General features: G+C 43.3%; 1 protein-coding gene across 2 annotated transcripts in view; it reads left to right on the top strand.

The window, feature by feature from the left end:
* Positions 1-19,139, top strand: part of dnah9 (dynein, axonemal, heavy chain 9) — a 563,627-nt gene that overhangs the window by 491,385 nt on the left and 53,103 nt on the right. For both annotated transcript variants that reach the window (XM_078570706.1, XM_078570707.1), the window contains 2 exons: positions 7,328-7,519; positions 9,126-9,296. In XM_078570706.1, the coding sequence (XP_078426832.1) occupies positions 7,328-7,519; positions 9,126-9,296 (363 nt within the window). The remainder of the gene's footprint in view (positions 1-7,327; positions 7,520-9,125; positions 9,297-19,139) is intronic.

Below are 19,139 nucleotides of genomic sequence, written 5' to 3'. Positions count from 1 at the left end.
CATTTCAGTCCCAGAAGGAGGCCATTCAGCCCATTGAGCCTGTACCGGCTACCCTGGAGCAATCCAGTCAATCCCATTTTCCCAATCAATCTCCGTAGCCCCGCAAGGTTATTTCCTTCAAGTATCCATCCAATTTCCTTTTAAAGACATTGATTATTTCCGCTTCCACCACCCTCATGGGCAGAGAGTTCAGGTTCATTGTCACTCACTGCGCAAAAATGTTCTTCTCAATTCCCCCTGCATCTACTGCCCAAGATGTTAACAGGCTCGAGATTGTTACAGCTTATATGGGCAAGGATAGGGACTGCAGGGAGGATGAGCGAACTGACCACAGCACCATGGTGCAGGGGGTCATTCAAGTGGGGGACTAAAAGGAAATGTGGTTGCAGTAGGGGACAGTATAGTTAGGGGAATAGATACTGATCTCTATAGAATAGCTAGTGAATCCCAAAGGCTGTGTAGTTGAGGATGTAATATGCATATCAAATAAATAAGGGGGAACCAGTGGATGTGGTGTATTTTGATTTTCAGAAGGCTTTTCATTATGTCCCACACGAGAGGTCAGCAATTAGGGCACATGGAATCGGGGATAATTTACTGGCATGGAATGAAAATTGTATAAAGGACAAAAAAGAGAGAGTAGGAATAAACAGGTAAATATTCACAGGTTGGCAGGCTTTGTCAAGTGGGATCACTTTGACAAGTGTTTGAGCCCCAGCTGTTGACAATCTATATCAATGATCTGGGTGTGGGGATCAAATGTAATATTTCCAAATTTGCTGATGACACAAAACCAGGTGGGGATGTGAGTTGTGAAGAGGATGCAAAGAGGCTTCAAGGAGATTTAGACAGGCTAAGAGAGTGGGCAAGAACATGGCAGGTGGAATATAATGTAAAAAAAGATGTGAAGTTATCCATTTTGAAAGGAAAACCAGAAATGCAGAGTATTCCTTAAATGGTGAGAGATTAGAAAGTGTAGATGTTCAAAGGGACCTGGGTGTCTTTGTTCATGAGTCACTGAAAGCTAACATGCAAGTGCAGCAGGTAATTAGGAAGGCAAATGGTATGTTGGCCTTTATTGCAAGAAGATTTAAGTACAGGAGTAAATAAGTCTTCTTGCAACTATCTAGAGCCTTGGTGAGACTGCACCTGGAGTACAGTGTACAGTTTTGGTCTCTTTTACTAAGGAAGGATATATTTGTCATAGAGGGAGTGCATTGAAGGTTCACTAAACTGATTTGTGGGATGGCAGGGTTATTCTATGAGGAGCAGTTGAGGAGAATGGGCCTGTATTCTCTAGAGTTCAGAAGCATAAGTGGTAATCTCATTGAAGCATACACACTTCTTACAGGGCTCAATAAAGTAGGTGGAGGAAGAATATTTCCACTGGCTGGGAGTCTAGAACCAGGGGACACAGTCTCAGAATAAGAGAGGCCATTTAGGACTGAGATGAGGATTTTTTTTTTCATTTGAAAGATGATGAATCTTTTGAATTCTCTACCACAAAGGGCTGTGGATACTCAGTCATTGAGAATGTTCAAGACAGGGAATCATAGATTTCTATATGATATATATATCAATATGGGGATAGCATGGGAAAATGGCGTTGAGGCAGATGATCTAGTTGAAGGGTGGAGCAGGCTTGATGGGCCAGATGGCCTACTCCTGTTCCTATTCCCTATGTTCCTGTGCTGCCTGCCTGGTGCCAAGGTTAAGGACATCTCCTCGGGCTGGAGAGGAACTTGGAGTGGGAGGGGAAGGATCAAGTTGTGGTGGTCCATGTAGGTACCAACGACACAGGTAGGACTAAGAAAAAAGTTCTGCTGAGGGAGTATGAGCTGCTATGGACTAAATTGAAAAGAAATGTAATATCTCTGGATATTACGACAATGCAATACTCCCTCAGTATTGCACTGCGAGTGTCAGCCAAGATTTTCTGTCCAAGTGTCTGGAGTGGAGCTTCAACCCATGACCTTCTGACTCAGAGGAGAGAGTGTAATCACTGACTGGAGATTGAAACCTTATTCAGTAACCACAGGCTTTCACCTTGAATTAGGATGTTGCAATTGTGGGAACACACACACACACACACAAAATAAGGTATTGATACCCATTGATATGAGATACAAGAATATCAGTGGGTTACCTCAGAGTGCCATATGGTCAGACAAGTGTTATAAAGTTCATGTAATGCTGAAAAAAGAGATATGTCTAAGCTTTTCATCTTGCACTCATCAGGACACTCACAAGAATACCAGTATAAGGGGGGAAACAACAATCTATATTGGATGTGAGTGCTGATTGGTTCCAACCAACAAGCTGTAAGATATAGCTACTTCACTGTGAAGCCTTTCACAGGGGAAACTTAAATTGATTTTAAGAGACATCTTAATTGCTGATTCTACAGGCCTTATTCCAAACTCTGTACAGACACGGTGCACATAATTTGACCAACAGCTACTTTGAGTTGTTCTGGAGCACGTTCCTTCACAATCTTATGGTGACAGAGTGTGGGGCGCAGCTCTTTGATGGTGCCGGGTGAGCATAATCATCGAGAAAGTCAAGCCTACTGCTGTTCATGGTTTTGAACTGTATGGAAGGCAGCTGCAAGACGTTGGCTGCTTCTGTAGCCTGTCAGTGAAGTGCGTGGTCTGCAGAGACAACCTGCGGGAACACAGGCTTTCTAGAAAAGATTTCATTAAACGTTCATGAGCTCACCGAGGGCAAAAGTTTGCTGTTTTTGAGCCATAAAAACCAGGAAGTCCGAGGATTGACCTCATCTGCCCTCCCTGGTCATGGGGTTGCAATGATTCACAGTGCTCTGGGTGAAGTGAGGAAATGTCACCCATTCTGTTGCTAATGACTGCGCAGCGACTTCTGTTGGAAGGCAATGGACGTGGGCCACAGGCAGTACCAGGTCTGGGCTTGAGGGGCTAGAAATTGCATTGCACAACACTTATTTTCAGGGCGCCCCATGAACACCTAAAGACCCCAAAAAAGCAGAGAGGATGTACGTGCGCGCTTCTAGTTGGAAGTGCGCCGCCTGCCATATTGAGGAAAGACAAACCTAGGCCTGAATTTTGCCCTCGGTGGGTGTGCGCGATCGGCGGGCCTGGGAGTGGCTGGGAAACGGACCCCCGATCGCGATCGGCTCCCGACCGCCTGCAGGATGTAAAATTCTGGCCCTAATCCCTGGACTCACTTTCCTGAGGGGGTACCGCAATAATTTCTCTCCGGTTTGTGCTGGCTTTATTACATTGAGGTTAAAGGTACAATATCTGGGGAGCTGCACCATTCTGGGACAGGGCATTTACCCTCTGCACCCCCAGCCACACTCTGCCCCTACTCCTGTGCACACAAGTAAGAATGCTGTCGAATTTCTGGGCCGTGATATTCTCTACAATCAGGCAGGCTGACAATGGTCAAATTCCAAGCAAAGTTGGTCACGTGTAAATGTTTAACAAACTTGTACAACATTCCTGCTTGCGTTATCTTTACGAGGTATTAATCTATGTAAAACATGGCAATGTAATAACAACACACACAAAACAAACTACGTGATCGCTAATCGTTCATATCTGAGTTCAGCAATAGGTATTTCTACCCGTCACAGTTGAGTGTCAAGACTAATGGCAAGTTGGGAAAATTACTGAGGAGATTGTCACCTTGGGAATCATATCTCAATAAAATGCCGCTGACTAAGAGAGGAAAGCTGGGGTGAAAGTCACAGAGAACAGTGTTTTCAAGCATTTATGTGAAGCAACATTTAAGATATTTTTAATGTATCTAATCTGAAAAACAGCTCACAAAGTGTTGCCAGTGGATATGTAGCTGCTGCTTTATTTTGTCACAATCTCATTACATAGCATTTCTGCTCCAAAACCATAAGCATTTTAGCTTGTAACAAAATGAATTCAGCTTGTGAAATGGCTAAATGCAATGTGTAATATTGGCCCCTCATTTAATCATTGTGGACTTTTGATAAATCTGTATGTTCGTCTCTGTCAGACTAGTAGTGCATTTCAGTTCGATTTCCCCCAACTTCATTACCTGGTGACTGCTTTACATTTTCAGAAGCTTCTCACATCAATGAGAAATAAAGCTGCAGTGCTCCTAGCACAGCAAGAATACTAATCATTTTGGACTTCAGTAAAAGTTTGGAGCAAAAGTGCTCCAAGATAATGTTCCAAAGCCGAATCTTAATGTATCTTAATCAGGCCTGTATGGCAAATGCCATTTGCTACTCAGGTGTCCATCTACCTACTTAACTAAATAGACAGCACGCATAATTAACACAACAAGCTAACTCAGCGTGTGCTGAAGGGGCACATTTGTATCTGGCTTCTGACTGTGACAGTCTACAGCGTTTATACACGTTGAATCATTGATGTGTTTTCACGTTCATATTGAATTTGCAGGCCTGGCTGATGTGGAGGAGAATTTTAGCAGGGGTATCTACATGTAGCCACTTGTACGTGCTGAAAATGTACCTCTGTCCTTGCCTGATTTTGAAGGCCAGAAGATTTGCTTCTGTCAAACAGCACGAGCAAGCAGTCCCCTTTTAGATGGTTTCTAGTGAAGATGACTCCAAAATCTGTGGAACAAAACTTAAGAAAAGATATATTTTTAAAAAATTATATAATTACATTCTAATGTGCTTTAGGGAAGGAAATCTGCCACCCTTACCCAGTCTGGCCTACATGTGACTCCAGACCCACATCAATGACTCTTAACTGCCCTCTGAAATGGCCTCACTCAAAATCACTCAGCACAAGGGTAATTAGGAAGGGGCAACAAATGCTGGCCTTGCCAGCGATGCCCACCTCCAATGAAAGAATGAATTTTAAAAATCATTTTTGCGTATGACAAAGGACCATCGTAGTGTCGTCCACAAACTCTAGCCAAGGCAGTTAGTTAGCTGAGTTATTTTTGTTACAGACTGGAATGCCTAAAAATACTGGTTTCAGAGGAATAATTGGGCCTAATGCACCTCAGATGAAACTCCCAACTTCCGGTTAACCGGAGTTCTAAGCAGCCAGCGTTTGTGGTGCAGTCAGGTGAGAGATGGATTCCAAGTTCTGGGCTCCCTGATTTTCCCTTAATTGAAAGGATGAAGTGATAGGTTTCGTAGATACCAACTGAGACCTGCTTTTAACATGTATTAGCTGCTGAACAAGAAATTCAACAAGAAAAATGAACCACAGTGAATTCTGTCCCTGTCATGGATTCAGAGTCAGCTGAGTGCAAGACCTAGGCCGGCAGTCCAGTGCAGTACCGAGGAAGTGCTGCACTATTGAAGGTGTCGGCTTTTGGATGAGTCAATAATCAGACATCCTGTCTGCCCTCCTTCGTGGATATAAAAGATCCCGCTGTATGATTTGAAGAAGGCAGGGGAGTTCTTCATGATGTACTGGTCAATAATTAACACTCAACACCTAAAAACAGATTATCAGGCCACTGCCACTTGTGGGATCTTGTTCTGCATGTTCCCTGCATTACAGTAGCAAGTACAATTCAAAAAATGACCTTCCACCAGCTGTAAAGTGCATTGGGATATCCCAAAGTTGTTAAAGGTGCTATATAAATGCAAGCCATTTCTTTCTGTTTTGCCGAATTTAAACTTTGCCAATTAAAACATGGATGTTTTAGTTATCACTGCTCTGCTGATAACACCTTTTCACCAGTGTTAACTCCAACATACCGTCTAGAGTAGAGCAATGTGCCCATTGTAGCAGAACATAGTAAAAGTCCTAATTAAGCTGAGAATATATTTTTCTTCACAATGCATTTCATGTTGCATCTGCACCTAGTTCAACCGTAATGACACTTATCGTGAAATATGCTTGTTTCTTCCTGAATTGTGGGCAGAAAACTGCTCTGTTCTGAGGTGGCCTAAAAATTAAAGTGCTATAAGAGGAAGTGGATTACCTCCATGCTGCACAGACCCATACAATAGTGAACAAATGGGTTTCATTAAGGACAGTCAGTTTCTTTTCTCCTGTGCACCAGAAGCTGTTAAAAATAAATGAGGATTAAGGAGATGCTTACAGAACGAATAACTCATCTAGGTTCCTACTCAGAAAAGAACTGAGAAATCAGACCTTTGCTTTGTCCCTTTTCACTCCCTTCTAAATGAACTGAATTCCACAAAATCTTTTATTCAAATGCCTACGTTTGGGAAAGAATGTTCACCGAAAATGGTTCTATATAAGGAACCACTTTATTACCCGGTCACATAGCATAAGGTGGCAGGGGAGATGGTGGCAGAGTGGTAATGTTGATGGACGAGTAAGCCAGAGACCCAGGCTAATGCTCTGAGGTCATGGGTTCAAAGCCCGCTATGGCTGCTGAAATCAGTTATTAAACCTGGAATATAAAGCTAGTTTCAGCAATGGTGGCCATGAAATTATCATTGATTGTTGTTAAAAAAAAAACATCTGGCTCACTAATGTCCTCCAGGGAAGGAAATCTGCTGTCCTTATCTGGTCTGGCCTAGATATGACTCCAGAGCCACGTTGATGTAGTTGACTCTTAACTGCCCTCTGAAGTGGCCTAGCAAGCCACTCAGTTCAAGGGCATTTATGGATGGGCAACAAATGCTGGCCTTGCCAGCGATGCCCATATCCCATGAAAGAATCAAAAAAAAGTGACTAAATAAACTCAATTCCATTTTTATTTTCCACTCCTCCAGAATTTATTTTGTAACTGATGTTTGGAGGTTAAGCTTGACAATTCATCTATTTTTCAGTGAAAAAATGTAAACCTATGGCTTGGCTGATTGCGTAACCTGTCAGAGCTCAGACTGTGAATGAAGAAAGATGTGCTTGCCTTCTTTATAACTCTTAACTAGTGAAAAGAACCACAGGCAGTCTAGTACTTTCTGTAATCAAATATGGATGATCCAGAGAACTTTTGTGAAATAAATAAGTCTTTCTCATCTTGTGTAATTGATTCATTGCCTATTCTTAAGATGAATCTCCATAGTTGGGGCTGGACAGGAAAGAGAAGCTCAATGAGTTATGTTGTTTGGAACATGTTCATGAGAGATTATCAAGACTCGAAGACTTGATGTGGTTGCTACGAAAGCAAACAATAAATATAGGAAACATAACAAAAGAAAAATATTGGGATACTGACCATCGAAATTAGTTAAATAATATTGGAAACACACAGCGAGTCCAACAGCATCTGTAGAAGGAACGGTAGGGTCATGTTTAGTTGACATTCCAATGGAAAATTAGCCCGTCATTTATCTTCAAATCTGCTGATGGATCTGCTATGCATTTCCAGCAGTTTCTGTTTTAAATAAATATTTGCTTCATTACAGGTTCCCTATGATGACTTGCGCTATCTGTTTGGTGAGATTATGTATGGAGGACACATCACAGATGACTGGGATAGGCGGCTATGCAAAACATACCTGGAGGAGTTTATTAAACCAGAGATGATGGAAGGAGAAGTGCTATTGGCAGCAGGGTTCCCTCTTCCTCCTAATTTAGACTACAATGGCTATCATCAGGTAGATGATTATTCCCCATGTACTTGTAGATCCACACCCTTGACTGGCTAGCATATTTGCTTTCAGTAATCCCTTAGTTGTGGTGACATATTTGAATATCACTTCAATCTGTTGCTAACCTGCAACCTTCTGGGCTGAATTTTGCCCTTGACGTGCAAGCAGCCGATCGCCGCTGCCGCCGAAATGGGCCCCGCCGCCATTTTAAGTGGGCGGGCCAATTAAGGCCCGCCCAACGTGACACCCGACGGGAAGCGCTATGGGATTCCCCAAATGCGAGAGTGGTGCCTCAGGGAGATCGCTGAAAGGTTGTCAAAGTTTAAAAATAGAAAAATAAAAAAAATCATTAACATGTCCCCCTCATGTGACAATGTCACACGAGATGGGACATGTTAATAAAGTGCACAAAACTTTATTAAACTTTTTTAAAAACTGACATGAAACCTCATCCTGCCGGTGGATGAGGTTTCCTGTTTTTTCAGAAGCCCGCTGGGGCTCCTGGCCTGCCCGCCAGCCTTAAGGTTGGACGGGCAGGGCATTTAATTGATTTAACTACCCTGTCAACGGCCTCAATTGGCCATTGACAGGTCGGCGGGCCCGCAGCTGATTTTGCTGCGCCCCCGCCTTCCTGAAAATTTAAATGGGGCGCGGTGACATTGGAGGTTCCGCCCAACATCCCGCATCATTTTCGCATCAGCGAGCGGGCCCCGCCCCCAAATCGGACTCCTCTGAGTCTGAATTTCCTCTTGTTAAAATAAAATTATTAGATTTTCTTTTGTCGAACTCTGCCTTCAGTAGTCAAGGATATGGTAATGGAGCATTTCCTACCTTAAATTAATTTAATGCTTTTGGCTTTTTGGCCATTCCTTAAGGCACGCATTTTTGCACTCCCATTAATTTTTATTACCATTTCAACATTAACGTTTAGCAGCTGGATTTATTAACCCTCCCTCCGAGTCACCTGGAACTTTCTAAACGTTATGATTCCTGTTGTCTAAACAATGCACCATGAATGCTGGCTCTGAAAGTAAGAGAACAGCAGCACATAGGGCTGATTATGGGCCAATTCATGGACAATAGCAATGGAGCACATCAAATTGCATAATTTCCACAGTTGGACATCATTTATAACAGTATGCATCCCCCATAAACACAGGGCTGCACAATCTTTTCTTTCCGTGGGCTACGGGTTGAGCTCCAGAAGAGGGTGATGAGGCTGAACTGCCCTCTTTCCTGATTTAAGAGGTTGTTTTGCAAAATAAGAATTTGGGTAGTTTCAACCCTGTTTCTTGTAGATTTTGTCCTACATCTGAAAACAGACTGGGAGTTTATGAAAAGCTGTCAATCTGCAAATCCTCCTTCAACAAGTGGGTCAGATGTCACTTCAGGATGTACGTGCTTTGAGCCTACAAGTAATAGCTATACAGGGATAGACTAGGGTAAACACCATCCCAGCTCAGCAGCTGAATCACAACCATGCTGCAGACCATGTGGAAGTCTAGTAATATAAAAAATTGTGCATTTATGCATCAAAAACTATTTATATGACCCACAATGTAGCCTTTAATTCAGTTGTGTATTTTTTAAATATGTTTCTTTTCTTTGTCAGTACATTGATGACCTGCTTCCACCTGAGTCTCCCTACCTGTATGGTCTCCATCCCAATGCAGAGATTGGGTTCCTGACACTGACCTCAGAGAAGCTCTTCCGCACTGTTCTGGAAATGCAGCCCAGGGACAGCAGCGGTGGAGAAGGTGGAGGGACCACACGTGAAGAAAAGGTAAAATGCAAGTTTAAGGAGTGAAATTGTCCTTCCCAAAGATCGATGGTGTTCGTTCCATTTGCCAGCCAGCCGCTGTCACCCAAGATGCAAATTAAACCCACACTTGTTCATTTATCATTTTGATAATAGGTTGGATGAAACTGGAGTTTGTGTGTTCTGATTTGCTAAGGAACTAGCTCCCTACTGCTTGTGCAATAAGAACAGTTCCAACGCTTCCTATCCGCTCTCATCCTAATGAGTTGATGCATAGAAAAGAAATGTAAATTTGGAGACCTTTCCATCTTGATGATACTTCCAAAGCCATGTGGTCAGCTTCCATCTGCATCCTGATAACAGTGAGCTCTGTCTCTCCACTGCCTCCCTCGAAGCCCCCCAACTACCCCAGTGCTGTCAGACTGCTTGACTGATATCGACAACCACTGAACATTAACCTCTACAGTGAGAAGACCAAAGCTAGTTGCCTGGAAATTGGGCTGGGTAGCACTGAGATCTTGATTTGTGCCTTTATCAGTCTCTAGTTTCAAATACCCCAAACTGCTGGTCAGCCTTGCATCTTCCACCATTCGTAAACTTGAACTCATGCAAAACTCTGCTGCCCATATCCTGTCTCACACCAATTCCTGCTCACCTATTACACCTAACTTTTTTGACCTCAATCTACTCCCAATATACTTAATTTAATATTCACATCATTGTTCAAATCGCTCCCTGGCCTCATCCCTCTCTATCTTTGTAATTTCAGCCAGCCCTACTTTCTCACTGAACTCCCCATTCCTTTCACTCTGGCCTCTTGGGAATCTTCCCTTCTCTTCTCTTTTCCATATTATTGGCAAGAGTGCCTCAACCACTTTGATCCCACTCTCTTGAATTCCCGCCCTGAACCCCTGCACATCTCCATCACCCTCTGAGTTGAGATTAAAAATAGCAAGGGTCAGAAAACACTGGTGGGATTAGTTCATAGGACCCCAAACTGTAGTTATACCATTGGACAGAGGACTAAACAAGAAATTATCGGAGCTTGTAACAAAGGCAATGTAATAGTTGTGAGGGAATATAATTTCCATATAGACTGGACCAATCAGACTAGCAAAGGTAGTCTGGAAGATAAGCTTGTAAAATGCTTTCATGGCAATTTCTTGGAACGATATTGTAGAGCCAATGAGGGATAAAGTTATTTTACATCTAGTGTTGTGCAATGAGGCAGGGTTAATCAGTAGTATCATAGTAATGGATCCACTGGGAAGTAGTGATCATAATACAATTGAATTCCACATTAAGTTTGAAAATGATATACTTCAAGCATTAACAAGAATTCTAAACTTAAACAAAGCCATTTACATAGGTATGAGGGGAGAACTGGCTAAGGCTGATTGGATAAATAGATTAAAAGGTATGGCAATAAATTAACAGTGGTAAATATGGAAAGAAACAAAAATATATTCTCTTGAAAAAAACAAAAACTGAAGCGAGAAAGACCCATCCGTGGCTCAAAGAGGTTGAGATAGTATTAGATTAAAAGAAGAGGCTTATAATGTTGCAAAGAATATTAGTAAGTCTAAGGATTGTGAGTGTTTTAGAAACCAGCAAAGGGGCACCAAAATGTTGACAAAATGGAAAAAATATAATGAGAGCAAACTAGCCAGCAATATAAAATCAGATTGTAAGAGCTTTTATAAGTGTATAAAAAGGAAGAGGGTTGCTAAAGTAAACTTTGGTCCCTTAGAAGCAGTGACATGAGAAATAATCATAGGAAATAAGGAAATGTCAGAGACATTGAACAAATATTTTGTGTCTGTCTTCACAGTAAAAGATACAAGTTGAATACCAGAAATAGAGGGTAACCTAGGGGCTAATAAAACTGAGGAAATTAATGTAATTAATATAATCTGAGAATAAATACAGGAGTAACACAAGGGACTAAAATCTGACCAATCACTAGGACCCGATGGCCTACATCCTAGGATTCTAAAAGAGATAGCTGCAGAGGCAGTGGATGTGCTGGCTATGATTTTTTAAAACTGCCCAGATTTTGCAACAGTCCCAGCAGACTGAAAGTTAGCAAAATAATACCGTTATTCACGAAAGGAGGGAGATAAAAAAGAGGGAACTACAGGCCACTTAGCCTAACATCAGTCATTGGGAAAATGCTGGAATCTATTATTAAGTAAGTCTTGACAATACATTTAGAAAAGCGTAGTATGATTAGAACAGGTCAACATGGTTTTACAAAAGGGAAAAAAAGCAAAATACTGCGGATGCTGGAAATCTAGAACAAAAACAAAAATACCTGGAAAATCTCAGCAGGTCTGACAGCATCTGCGGAGAGGGATACATTTGATCTGTTCTGATGATGCCATTTCCCAAAACAGTTCCTCTGACATGTCTTCCTTCTTCCTTAACCGAGGTTTTCCACCCACAGTGGTTGGCAGGCCCCTCAACCATGTCCAGCCCATCTCCTGCGCATCCGCCCTCACACCTTCCTCTCCCTCCCAGAACCATGATAGGGTCCCCCTTGTCCTCACTTATCACCCCACCAGCCTCCGCGTTCAAAGGATCATTCTCTGCCATTTCCGCCAACTCCAGCATGATGCCACCATCAAACACATCCCTTCACCGCCCCCCCCACAGCGGGTTTCCGTAGCGATCGTTCCCTTTGGGACACCCTGGTCCACTCCTCCATCACCCCCTACACCTCAACCCCCTCCCACAGCACCTTCCCATGCAACTGCAGAATGCAACACCTGCTCTTTTACTTCCCCCCTCCTCACTGTCCAAGGGTCTAAACACTCCTTTCAAGTGAAGCAGCATTTCACTTGCACTTCCCTCAATTTAGACTACTGCATTTGCTGCTCCCAATGCGGTCTCCTCTACATTGGAGAGACCAAACGCAGACTGGGTGACCGCTTTGCGGAACACCTTCGGTCTGTCCGCAAGCGTGACCCAGACCTCCCTGTCGCTTGCCATTTCAACACACCACCCTGCTCTCATGCCCACATGTCCATCCTTGGCCTGCTGCAATGTTCCAGTGAAGCTCAACGCAAACTGGAGGAACAGCACCTCATCTTCCGACTAGGCACTTTACAGTCTTCCGGACTTAATATTGAGTTCAACAATTTCAGATCATGAGCTCTCTCCTCCATCCCCACCCCCTTTCCGATCCCCCTTTTTCCAATAATTTATAATTTTTTAACAAATATATTTTTCTTTTCCCACCTATTATTAAATTTATTTCGATCTTTTGTTTCATCTCCACCTTTTAGCCCATTTCGATCCCTTCCCCCCACCCCACCCCCACTAGGGGCATCTGCCACTGGCTTGTCCTGCTTTCTACCCTTAATGTCCCCATTAGCACATCCTTTAGATAATATCACCACCGTCAACACCCCTTTGTCCTTTTTTCTATGACGTCTTTGGCAGTCTTTTCTTGATCTCCACCTATCACTGGCCCCCTATCGAGCTCTACCTGTCCGACCCCCCTCTACCAGCTTATATTTCATCTCATTTCTATATTTCTTAGTTCTGATGAAGGGTCATACGGACTCAAAACGTCAACTGTATAACTCTCCGCAGATGCTGTCAGACCTGCTGAGTTTTTCCAGGTATTTTTGTTTTTGTTTTACAAAAGGGAAATCTGTTTAACAAATCTATTAGAGTTTTTTGAGGATATAACTAATCGGGTAGATAAAAGGAACCATTACATGTAGTATGCTTGAATTTCCAAAAGGCGTTTAATAAGATACCACACAAAAAATTAATACACAAGATGTTCATGGAGTTGGGGATGATATATTAACATGGATAGAGGATTGGTTAACATTGGTTAATGGGGCATTTTCAAGTTGACAGGTTGTCACTAGTGGAATGCTACAAGGATCGGTGCTGGGGTCTCAGCTATTTACAATCTATATTAATGACATAGACAAAGAGACAGAGAGTAATGCATCTAATTTTGCTGAAGATTCAAAGCTAGATGGGAATGCAGGCTGTGAGGAAGACATAAAGAGACCGCAGAGATGTAGACAGGTTAAACGAGTGGACAACAGAGTAGCAGATGGAGTATAATGTGGCGAAGTGTGAGGTTATTCAATTTAGTTGTAAGAATAAAAAAGCAGAATTTTTTTTTAAAGTGTAAAGCTTTTTTAAAAAGCTTGTAAATGTTGATGTTCAGGGAGACAGGTGTATTCATACAAGGAACACAAACATTAGTAAGCAGATAAAAGAAGCAATTAGGAAAGAAAATGGCATGTTAGTTTTTATTCCTCAGGGAGTGGAATACAAGAAGAAAGAATTCTTGCTGCAATTGCACAGGGCTTTGATGACACCACACATAGGGCTGAATGTTCCCCTAGTCGGGGGGGAAGTTGATGGGCAGGCGTGAACGGGCGCACTTCCGATCAGCGCCCCCGATCGGAGGCGTGCCGCCATTTTACGTGATGTCTGCACGGAAGCGCTATGCGCTCCCTGTGCGGGCGGGGGGGCGGGGGGGGGGGGTGGAATCCCAAAATCGAGAGTGCATTCTTTTGAATGCACATGAAAGAGCGCACTCATCTCCCTGAGGCTAAGTGCAGCCTCAGGGAGATCGGCTCTAAAAGTGAAAAAGACAAAAATAGAAAAATAAAATTTTCCTTACATGTCCCCTCATGTGGCAATGTCACATGAGTTGGAACATGTCCATAATTTTTGCAAAACCTTTATTTAAATTTTTTAAAGCCTACATGAAACCTCATCCCGCCTGTAGATGAGGTTCCATGCTTTCTCTAGTTCCTGCTGGGGCTCCCGGCCTGCCCGCCAACCTTAAGGTTGGACGGGCAGGTCCTTTAATTACTTAATTGACCCTGTCAATGGCCTCAATTGGCCATTGGGAGATCGGCGGGCGCGAAGATGGTTTTGCTGCGCTCCCGCCTTCCTGAAAATTTAAATGGGGCGCGGTGATGTCGGGAGTTCCTCCCAACGTCACCGTGCGTCATTTTATGCGTCAGTGAGCGGGCCCTGCCCCCACTCGCCAACTCGTAAAATTCTGCACGTAGAATATTGATTGCAATTTTCATCTCCATATTTACAAAAGGATATAGTTGCATTGGAAGCAGTACAGCAAAGGATCACTAGATTGGTCCCTGAGATGCAAGAGTTGCCCTATGATGAGAGGCTGAGTAAATTAGCTCTATATTCTCTGGAGTTTTAAAAGAACGAAAGCTGACTTCATTGAAACAAACAAGATTATGAAGGGGCTTGACAGGATAGATACTGAGATGTTGTTTCTTCTGGCTGGGGAATCTAGAACAAGGGGACACAGTTTCAGGATAAGGGGCCGATCATTTAGGACTACGATGAGAAATTTCTTCACTCAAAGGGTCGTGAATCTTTGGAATTCTTTACCCCAGAGGGTTATGGATGCACCATCATTGAATATATTTAGGGCTGAGATAGACAGCTTTTTGGTCTCTCAGGGAATCAATGGATGGGGAGCAGGCGGGAAAGTGGAGCTGAATCCCAGGATTAGCCATGATCTTATTGAATGGAAGAGTAGACTCGATGGGCCGTATGGTCATCTCCTGCTCCTATTTCTTATGTTATTATGTCCTCCTTTATTTAAGGCCCTCCTTGAAACCTACATCTTATACCATGCATTTAGTCAATCTTCCAAATCTCCTTCTTGAGCATTTTTAACTTCCGTATCTGGGAAATACTTTGATAAATTTTTCCACACTAAAGGCAGGATTTAAGTCTACATCTGACGAAGGGTCATCGGCCAGAAAAGTTAACTTGGGGCGGGATTTTCCAGCTCTGCTCGCCGCTGGGATCATCCGGCGCCACTGAAAGTCAATGGACCCTTGGCTGGGCCGCCGAATCTCCCATGGTGGGTCCCACCACGATGGGGCTGGAAAATCCCAGCCTCTGTTTCCTTCTCCACAGGTGCTGCCACACCTGCTGAGTATTTCCAGCATTTTCTGTTTCTTAGGTTCCCACAGTATTTTGCTCTTGTTTAAATCTACATTGTTGTTGTAATGGGGATGAGAAGAACTCCCCTCATTCTATAAACATATCTTGTATGATGTTCAGAGCAGTGCCAAAGCCTGCATTTTGAGGTTCCAGAAGCCTAAGGGCTGGATTTTACCGTCGGGATGACATCAGGCAGAACTCCCGACATCATCCCACCCCATTTAAATTTTCAGGAAGGCGGGGGCGCAACAAAATCAGCTGTGCGCCCGTCGACCTTGAGGCCGTTGACAGAGCAATTCAAGTAATTGGTGGACCTGCCCGTCCAACCTTAAGGTCGGCGGGCAGGCCAGGAGTCCCAACGGGAACTAGAAAAAACATGAAACCTCATCCACGGGCGGGATGAGGTTTCATGTAGGGTTTTAACATTTTTAATAAAGTTTTTTTGGAAATTGTGAACATGTCCCAACTCATGTGACACTGGGGGCGCCGATCGGAAGTGCGCCCGTACACACCCGCCCATCAACATTCCCCCCTGATGGGGGAAAATTCAGCCCTAAGTGTTTATATGGACTCCTGGCATTGGTGCTGTTAAGTGCAGTTCTTTATACCATGTGTTCATTGGATGGATGGGGTGCGTTTGATGAGGGTACCCATGAGGGAGAGGCATGGCATTGGATTAGGTTGAGGTTGAGGGGGAGGTGGTGGGTGGTTAGCTGGGGATCTAAGGAAGTGCACAGAAAGAGAAGGGTGGGTGCACCTGCAAGGTAAGTGGGTGTGAGGAGTGAAGAGTTGGAGTTCAGCTGAGAAGATAAAGTTTAGAGATGGGGTGATAAGCACAGCAGGATGCAGGTGAATGCACTGTAATCATCTTTCCTGAGCTGGTTTGGACATTGGACATTCTTTCTGCACTGAATCCAGGAGTGTGACACCACGGGTCTGCTGCTGACCTCCTCTGGAACCACCAACCATACCTTCTTGGTCTCTGCTGCCAAGCTCCTTCCTCCTGTTGCTAGGGAAGAACATCTCTCTCCTACTCCTTACAGTCACCAGCAACATATCCAGGGAGACTTCAGCAAAACAGAACACGGCCTGTTTCTGTTTGGACTCCATACTGCAACTTCTAGTTCACTGTTGGACATCTCCAGTTCCCTCAACTTGCATGTTTGGATTGACCCTGTAAATACAGGCATTGAGCTTGCACTGTGTGGGTACACATGCCTGCTGCCAATTGACTAGAAACTAACTTGACAATGAGGTGACTGAATTTAAAAGCCACTGACAGATACACTGGACATACTCTCATGCTGCTATTGGACCCCAGCCATTCCCAGCGCATCTCAATGTTAGAATCAGAGTCTTAATATCAGAAGCCAGCTCAGCAATTAGTAGCATAAACCCTCATCGATTTAATACTAATACAAAAGCAAATTACTGCAGATGCTGGAAATCTGAAATAAAAACAGAAAATGCTGGAAATACTTAGCAAGTCTGGCAGCATCTGTGGAGAGAAACAGAGTTAACGTTTCAGGTCAATAACCTTTCATCAGAACTGGGAAATATTAGAAATGTAATAGGTTTCACGCAGGTGAAATGATTAAGGGTGGGAAAAACAACAAAAGGGAAGGTGCATGATAGGACGGAAGACAGGAGACATGGACTGACAAAAGAGCTTGCGGTGGAGGGCCAAAGGGAGTGTCAAAGGGTCAAGCAAAGAAACAACCTTTGTTCGGCCTGTAAGCATGACCCCGAGCTTCCTGTCATTTTAATTCTCCACCTTGGAGTCACACTGACCTCCCTGTCCTCGGTGACTGTACTGTTCCAGTGAAGCTCAACACTATTTTGAGGAACAGCACCTCACCTTTCAATTTGACACTTTGCAGCCTTCTGGACTCAACATTGAGTGTAAAAATTTCAGACCGTAACCTCGGCCCTATTATCTTTTCTTTTCTTTGAATGTTTCAACCTTTCTCTTGTTTTTGCTTTTGGATGGCAGCGGTTCAGCATTCTGCCATCCAGATGCATCTTCTGTTTCCTTACTTGTCCCATTGCCACTCCCTTTGACCCTGCACCAGCAACTCTTTGTCATTTAATGTCTCCCGTCTTCCACCCAATCACAGACCTTCCCTTCTGTCCTTTTCTCATCCTCTCGCCTTTCATTTGCTTAAAATCTATCACATTTCTAACTTTCCCCAGCTCTGGTGAAAGGCCATTGACCTGAAATATTAATATTGATTATTTTCCACAGGTTCTGTCTGACCTGCTGAGGATTTCCAGCATTTTCTGCATTTACCTCTTAATAGTTTACTCTTCCTTAAATCAGGAGCAATGTACCAGTGTAACTCGGTCTCCAGCCTGTCTCTCACTATACAAATGGTTGAAGACTGGGCATGCTCCCAAACAATTTTATGTGCTAAATGTCTCCACAGGTTTTGACTTTCCCTATTCAGGAATATTCATGAATGACTAAAAATCCCAAAGAAAGAATAAACTCATCATAACTGAAAATATTAGGTTTTCAAATAAAACATGACATTGTTTCAACTGTTGATTTATCTACCAAATACCTGCTGAAATTATTATGGGAGATATATGCATGAGTCACAGAAAGTTAGTAGGCAGGTACAGCATGTAATCAAGAAGGCGAATTATATGCTATCCTTTATTACAAGAGGAATTGAACATAAAAGTAAGGATGTTATGCCTCAGTTATATAGGGCATTGGTGAGACCGCATCTCGAATACTGTGTGCAGTTTTGGTCTCCTTATTTAAGGAAGGATGTAAATACATTGGAGGTGGTTTAAAGGAGGCTTACCAGATTGATACCTGGAATGAGTGGGTTGTCTTATGAGGAAAGGTTGGACAGACTGGGCTTGTTTCCACTGGACTTTACAAGAGTTGATTGAAGTATATAAGACCCTGAATGGTCTTGACAGGGTGGACGTGGAAAGGATGTTTCCTCTTGTGGGTGAGTCCAGAACTAGGGGGCACTGTTTGAAAATTAGGGGTTGCCGTTATAGGACAGAGAGGGGGAGAAATATTTTCTCTCAGAGGGTTGTGTTTCTTTGGAGCTCTCTGCCTCAGAAGGCAGTGGAAGCGAGATCACTAAATATTTTTAAGGCGGAGGTAGATAGATTCTTGTTAGGTAAGGGAATCAAGGGTTATCGGTGGGGGGTGGGGGGCGGTGGGGGGGTGTAGATGGGAATGTAGAACTCAAAACACAAACAGAGCAGCCTTGATCTTATTGAATGGCGGAGCAGGCTTGATGGGCTGAACAGCCTACTTCTGCTCCTATTTCGTACGTTCATATTTCAGTTTACAGAGATTGCATGTTACCTTAAATGGAGCATGGCTAGGAAGTGGTCATGTAGAACAGTGATTGACATTCAATAAATGTGCATTGTTACATTGATCCAACATTCTTATCCATGCATCTAGTGGTAAATAATGTTCCTTCATATTCAGACAGGAGCAATTAGTGTGTACACGAAACATGATCAGGATTTATTATGTTAGCAACTTGTCTCCTGGTATCTAAACTGATTCTGAGCCTCCTGGTGCCAACAAACTGTGCATAATAGAGTTCAATACAAGATTCGCTCAGCTTCTATGAGAAACAGAGCTCTATGTCACTGCCATGTCATCGGCGCATGACGAGGGCTACCAAAGGTCAAGGGCTTCACCACAGTAGAAACTGGAGAGTGAGTTAAGACTGGCATATCCTACTGCCAAGGAGACAGGCAAGAAATTGGCAGAGGTGCATAAACAAGTGGCAAATGGTGTGCAGAAGTGCATGAGCATCTGGGAAATGTGCAATCTAAATTGTATCTGCTAATAGATTGTACTTGGAGGATCTCCTAATGGGGATCATATTTTTATTCTTTTTAATATATTCAGTTATG

The sequence above is a fragment of the Cetorhinus maximus genome, chromosome 24 (genome assembly GCF_964194155.1).
Source record: "Cetorhinus maximus chromosome 24, sCetMax3.hap1.1, whole genome shotgun sequence".
NCBI lineage: Eukaryota > Metazoa > Chordata > Chondrichthyes > Lamniformes > Cetorhinidae > Cetorhinus > Cetorhinus maximus.
This window is presented reverse-complemented; position numbering and strand designations above follow the sequence as displayed.